We start from the raw sequence: 7,287 nt of genomic DNA on the forward strand, positions 1-7,287 counted from the left end.
ATTTGGTTGACATAGGAGCACATAAGCCATGTTTAAGGGCGAGCACCCACAGTGTTAAGCCCCAGAGGACACAGAGAAGAGATGAGAAATGACTCAAGACAGAGTGAGGTTCTCTCTCAAAAAAAAGAGAGTACCAGAGAGATATTGTGGAGAAAGAAACAGAGAAAGAAGACTCCCGGGCGGTGGTAATCAAATCAGTCTCCCGCCGGCCACGGTTTGAGAGCTTTTGCCTTAAAGAATATTTCACCCGGCAGGGTGGCTAGGCGAGGCGGGGATTTCAGATTAGGTTCCGCAAACTGACGCTCGCCGCGACAGATTAATAGCTGGATTTTCTTCCCCCCTCTCTCTCCTCCCTCTCTGTCTATCTCTATTTTATTATTTCTTCTCCCTCCTTCACTCATTCAATCTCTCCCTACACCTGACTGTCATTGAGACCCTGTAATGCTGCAAGAGGGTGGAGGTCTTTCTGTTTTTGTTGTTGTTGTTGTTGTTGTTCCTCCTATGGGAAGAATATGAGTAGAAGTGTTAATGATGAGTAGAAGTGTTACATGTCTTTAGAGTCATAACAAGTTATTCTGGTCTTAGAATGGAGAAGAAAGGATTGAGGAAAGAAAGGTAAGGAAAGATAGAGAGAATAAAGACGAGGAAAGATAAGAAGAAAACAAGAAGATGATGGAGAGGGAGGGAGGGAGGGAGGGAGGGAGGGAGAGAGAGAGAGAGAGAGAGAGAGAGAGAGAGAGAGAGAGAGAGAGAGAGAGAGAGAGAGAGAGAGAGAGAGAGAGAGAGAGAGAGAGAGAGAGAGAGAGAGAGAGAGAGGAGAGAGAGAGAGAGAGAGAGAGAGAGAGAGAGAGAGAGAGAGAGAGAGAGAGAGAGAGAGAGAGAGAGAGAGAGAGAGAGAGAGAGAGAGAGAGAGAGAGAGAGAGAGAGAGAGAGAGAGAGAGACGCTGCCAGGTGCAGTTAAACGGCAGGAGGAGGGAAATGTCATATTTTTACAGTGTAGCGTACAGATGTACAGTAGGATCTTAATTTGATCACTGTTGTGTTACTGAGAGTACAGATGAGCTTTGTGACTTACATAAATTCACTGAAAACCCACTCTAACACACGGTTATATTAACAGTATTGCACTTTTTATGGAGCCTACTTTATGTAGCAAATAGCCTAACCACCAATCAAGCAACATTATGCACTAAACGTTCAAATCCTGTTGCTGCAGCATTATTTTGTTGTGACAATATAGGTCAAATTAAGTTCCTACATCTGTAATCACTTGTGTGATTGGGCATGCATTGATTTCTATTTAGAGGACCAACAGAAAGGGAAAATCCTGCCACAAAAGGTCAGCTTGTTTTCCTTCACTCCGTCCTCGTGTCCTTTCTCCTTCATTGCTTTAGATAAGCGAGTCAAACAGATATTTCTCCAACAGTATCAATTGCTATGACCCAGCAGCAACACTAAAGAGTCCCGCTGTATTAACTATGATGACCCATTGATATCTTTCTGGCTTTTATGTTGTAAGATAAGAGGTTAGGTTGATCTGAGAAAGTTAGGTTGATCTGAGTTCACGACTAGTGACGTGCGTGCGTGCGTGCGTGCGTGCGTGCGTGCGTGTGTGTGTGTGTGTGTGTGTGTGATTTACTAACTGAATTTGGAGATAAAAGGAGGTCAGTACCAAGGAGTTTGCTGTTGTCAATGCATTGGTTGATGATGTATACAGTAGATTTTAGCTGTGATCTGAGTGCAGATCAAACAGGGTTTCTGCCTGCATTGATCTTGGTTGTGTGTTTGTGTGTGTTCCTGTGTTGTGTTCCTCACACACCTCTCTCTTTCTCCTACAGAATATCCAGTCAGAAAAAGAGGCCTTGAAAGAGGGGAGAGAGAAAACACCAAAATACCACAGAACAGAGGATGGCTTTATCAGAATAGGTGAGTATTTTGCTTTCCGTAGCAAAACTTTTGTTACTGTACCCTCTAATGAAAATGACCCAGAATTAAATTAGCGCTGTGCTACCATGGACATGTTCAATAGGTGGTTATTAGTACTGGAGATGTATTTACCAGAAGTGTTAAGAACTAGTACTGCAGAAAGAATCACCCGAAGCCAAACAAAGGACTCCACTGTCATAAAAATGATGTCATCTTTTTAGAGAATCCAACACTGTACTCCCTGCCAAAATATCCCTCCAAAATTCTTTCCCTTTTGTTTTCATCCATCCATTCGTCAGTCCCTTCATCTAACAAAACCTTGTGCCAGATTCTAACCGGTACTGGCAAACAGGAATAGTTCACACGGACTAAGACAGGCCCTGACAAATTACACACGCACAAACGCACACACATACACTCATACACAGGCCCCTGACAAATCCATCTCACTCAATTACTGAGGGCTCCAACACATGATTAGCTGCTGCACCGTCTAGGGCTTTCACAGGAGGACAGGAGGAGTAGATAAGGACTACCTTCACAGTTTTTAGAGGACCTTAGGTGCTCTTTCTGAAATTGCGTGAAATGTAAGACAAGTGTTGCACCGGTGCGCTTTAAAACGATAGCATGGTACTCTTTGAAAATAATTGGATTTAATGACATTACAGTGTTTTATATCATGTTGAAATAGGAAGATGGGTAAAATGTAGTTAACATAAGGTAGAAGTAAGGGTTTGAGCTCAATTCCATTACAACTGAATCAGTGGCAAAGTGTTAGATACACCATCGTTCCTTCCTTAATTAGAGATCTGAGGAGTGGATTTGTTATGCAATAGGGCAGAGACCTTGCTTTCATGTACACTATTATCTATCCAATGACATACAGATTGTTGATTAATTCAATGAAGGAAGGAAGCAAGGAAGGAAGGGAGTAGACAACGAGTGATGATGCGTGTTCTGAGTAGTCAAACACGTCCCCAGGCCAGTGATTACTGTCTCCGTAACACAGAGACAGGCTTTCATCCCCTTGAAAGAGGTACTCCTTCTGACAGCATATAAATTACTACAAGCACTCCCGCTCATTCATAAATATTTCAAGGGGGAATCAATATCAATCTGGCACAGTAGTTCACGTTTGGACCAAATCAATTAATTGTGCGATATTGCTATCAAATGTTCACCAGGTTCTTCTCCCTCCAGCTCTACTTTCAGGCGTAGTGTAACCTAAACCATAGAACTCACTCTATCACTGTGTAACAAGATTGATACGAGAGAGAATTCATTGTGTGTAGTTAGCATTTCAGTAGTAGATCAACAAAGAAAGCATAGCAAGCTGAACGCATGTTATGGTCATATTTGATACCACCGCCTTGCCTTGAACCAATTGAAATGTCAACACAACATATCTTGTATCTAATGTGCTCTCTGTTAGAATTTAGGAGCCCATGCAGTATTTATTGAGGTACAAATGAAATACAATGCTTCATCATGACTACAGTGTTTATTTACAAAGTCAATAGACCCTTTTTCAGTACACGACGCACAGATGCGTGCGACTCTTGGCTACAGTAAGCAAGCCATCGCCCTCTGCGCCCATTCAACATCGCCTAGATTTACGTTTTTATTACTTCTAAACAAAATAACTTTTTGAGGTTCTCGTACGCTTACAATTATGTTTTGATTCTTGCTTGAACAGTCGCTAAGATTCTGTTTGGTTGTGATCTTTGCAAAATAACTATTTTGGATTCAGCAGTTTGCTAGAATGCTAACGCTCATTGATATACTGTAGCCTGTAGCAAAAGCTAGCCAAAGAGCCACTTTACTGGTTGAAGTTTAAGTGTTTTTTAAGTATAATGCAGCTGATTTGCGATGATGACATAAACATTATATTAAGCATGACATTCATACGAGCTTTAAAATCCAATTATAATCCAATGACAATCCATAAGCAACATGTAAATAGAGGCTTTTTTGGCCAGTTGCTGGCTTTCTATAAAAACTCCCCCTTGATCTGCCACCAGCTTGCACGCATCGCCCTTGTGCGACAATGTTTGTAAACACAGAAAGGGGTCTATAGATGTCCAGCTACAGTCTATTGGTTATGTTGGTCTGATATATCGATCCTCTCTCTCTCTCTCTCTCTGACCTCTAGGAGTGTTCCATAATGGGATCGCCGAGGGGGAGGTGGATCCCACATTCGGGCCCCTGGAAGCCCTTCGTCTCTCTGTGATCACAGACTGCCCCGTCTGGGTCATCCTGAGCGAGGTAAGCCGGCCCAGCCATCACCCGTTCACCACAGAGCCTTGGAAGCCTTGTCTTATAAAGAATCCCTTGTATTTTAGGCAACTTAAAGTGATAGTTCACTGAAAAATCTAAGTTGGTCAGATGTTTTCAGGCTTCAAAGTGGTCTAATGTAAAGTGGAATATATACCCCAAACAGATAGATGTATATGATTTTGTCTCAAATGCTATTCTTCTTGCACTTCAGATATTCATCAAGAAAGCAGAGTGAATGTCAACACCCCGCAGCAATACCTCAGTCATCCGTTCGACCGTTCGACAGAGGAACGGAGCCTTTGAAAGCTATACTCATTCCCTGGCTTTTGGCAATTAGTTTCTCGAGCGTAGTCGGAGTGCGCCATCTGTTGGCGAGATCTTGCCATCGCAGGGTCCTTCTGAGACTGTCAACTCAATCCACGGTTGACAGACCGTGTGGGAAGATCTTCCCAGACACGCGTAATCGGAGAACGCGTCCTGCGTGGACGACACACAGACGACGCTGTATTTAGGAAACTGTATTTATGTGTACATAAAGGTTTATGTTTTAAATAATTGTAATTACACTGGTAATTGTCAAATAGCTCGCAAGATTGTTTAGCTCCTTTTGATGACATTATGACAATGAAATGTTGCTGCTTCGGAATCAAAGACTTGGCCTACAACGTCACCAAGATACAGGTATGTCTGAATTGTGCAACTTCAATAACTGATAATCATGTTTGACAAATGTTACTGGTTTTACCCAAATGTATCCCTAATAGGCAGAATTTACCGCACACTCATAGCTGATTTGTGAAGGTGCTGGAGGCAAAAGGCAAAACTGGAGAAACAGGAAATAGTCTCCGCACACAAAAATGTATTTAATTGTGGCTGAGCTTTCGGGCAGTCGATTAATTGTATTCATAAAATACCTATGTATGTGGATATAGGCCTAATATGCATATTTATGTAACACAATCATATGAATGATCTCTATTATGTGTGTTGATATGTATTTACAGTGAGTGTCCACAAAAGTCAGTCAGAAAAGTAGCCTAGGCCTATACAGTGTAGAAGGAAATAGAACTTTAGCCAGAAAGTACACACATGTCTAATGTTTGAATAAAATATCTTTATATGGTCAATTCTAAAGCCAGAAGTCAATGTAGGCACATTATGATTATGGTTCCAACATCTGTTTGAGATTTATTTCATGAACCATCTTCCCTAACATTGTTTTTTCCCCTTCTCCGCCTATCAATTTGCCTTAATGTGACATGAAGTTAACCAGGTTGTGGGGATAAATCAATGTAAGGCAAGGCCAGACACAAGCTACTCAATTGCATTAGCTAGGGAACTGGAAAAGACAGCGGCCTCAATAATACAGGAAACATTTCTGATTTACAGGAAACATATCTGTTGGATTTTCTCTGTCTGCCACATATCAGATACACACGTGGAGTAATTGTCTGGACTAGTCGGATGTAAGAGAAATATGTAGCTCTAATCAATGCATGAAGAATCATCTTTACTTCTCAGTGGAATCTATGTTTCTCATAATGACCGCGAAGAAGTCAAGGAAGAACCCCTCTCTTCCCCTCAAGTGAGGTCTCATGAGAGAGTGAAACTGTCCAATATGACAACCCCTCTCGTTCCACATGTTCTGCACTACTACTATAATGAATTGAAGGTGGAATTTATTAAAGTACTGTAATTGTCCTGACACCAGACTTATACATCTTCCAAATAGGCTCTGTGACGGCAAGGGCCAAACTCAAGTTCTATGTATTGCTAGATGCAAAGTATTTTGCAGTTAAAGGGACACATTCATTTGCTTTTGCATACTTGGATCAAAAAACCATTCCTTTATCAGAGCCCAACTGAAAAACCATTGAAAGCCCTTGATCGAAATCTAAAGAGTTGTCGGCACAGAACAAGAGTATGGGATTTCAGCCAATACAAGTGTACTGAAAGCAAAATTAAACTTGGGGACTTAAATCAGAAGCGAGGCCGCTTTTCTATCGAATACAGAATGCAACATTGATTCTGATTCTGTTCAATGTTAACACAGTTTCTCAGCAACAACAGACCTAAACTTGTTTTCCATTTATTGGGGTGTGCACTCCAGTAAACAAGCTGTTTTAGGAGCCCCTTGGATGCTATCGGTATGGCCACTATACAGTAGCAGGTGCGTGGGTGCATTAAGTCAACGTAGGGCTATGGATAGAAAAATCTGAACTGTACCCAATGAGCTAAGAAGGAGAAAGAGTTTTCTTTTCTTCTAAGGTGCACTGGAATGCATTGCTATTATATGTTGTATTTTGTATCATTTAGATAAACTATATTTAATGATGTTATCTATCCATTCTGTGAATTGTAATAAAGATGGAATTTCAATTGACATGGGTTTGTTTTTGTTTCAAGTTATTTGCTCTGGTCAATTCAATGCACATCTGAGTAATCTCGTGCGAATTAGTCTGCTTTTGTGAAAGGTAGGCTACGCTACTTTTCTGCTACCAAATCACATGTACATGGGTCACATTCCTTGCATATTTCATGAATGGACCATGTGACTGCAAAGTCCCATTGATATTTTGACACCATAGGCTTTGGTGCTCGGTAGGATGCAAGTGAGTAGGCCTATGTGTACCTATGACATTGGGCTAGATAAAATTGGAGTGCCCGTTTTCTGCAATGCAACTTTGAAAGCCAATGTCCACATTCACTGTAAACGCTGCATAAACTCTGTCGGCACAATCGGAAATTACCTTTATAAATGTCCATTGCTCTATAACCGTTCCTTCCGCAGGTCGGATTGAATGCATCTCTAGGCCATAATGTTTTGTGATAATATTGTAGGGTAGGCTATTTGATATTTTCATTTAGCAGCATGCAGTCAAGGCACTTCAGAAAACAGGATGTATAGAATACAGCATTCATTTTCAAACATCATCCATACAATATAAAGTGCTTTGAGCACATGTAAAAACACTACATAAATCCAGTCCATTATTATGGGGTTCAAACACACCCAAATTTGGCCAGGATGGGGGCATGCAATTAGCATTTGTTGTTGTTTATGATCAGAAAAAAAGAACTGTA

At 41.1% G+C, this 7,287-nt stretch overlaps 1 protein-coding gene across 1 annotated transcript in view; it reads left to right on the top strand.

The window, feature by feature from the left end:
• Positions 1-6,586, top strand: part of LOC115171006 (alpha-1,3-mannosyl-glycoprotein 4-beta-N-acetylglucosaminyltransferase B) — a 161,887-nt gene extending 155,301 nt beyond the window's left edge. Inside the window, exons 13-15 of the mRNA XM_029727457.1 lie at positions 1,839-1,926; positions 4,079-4,191; positions 4,415-6,586. Of these exons, the coding sequence (XP_029583317.1) occupies positions 1,839-1,926; positions 4,079-4,191; positions 4,415-4,438 (225 nt within the window). The 3' untranslated portion in view covers positions 4,439-6,586. The remainder of the gene's footprint in view (positions 1-1,838; positions 1,927-4,078; positions 4,192-4,414) is intronic.
• Positions 6,587-7,287: the final 701 nt, after the last annotated feature.

The sequence above is a fragment of the Salmo trutta genome, chromosome 3, assembly GCF_901001165.1.
Source record: "Salmo trutta chromosome 3, fSalTru1.1, whole genome shotgun sequence".
In the NCBI taxonomy this organism is placed as follows: Eukaryota; Metazoa; Chordata; class Actinopteri; order Salmoniformes; family Salmonidae; genus Salmo; species Salmo trutta.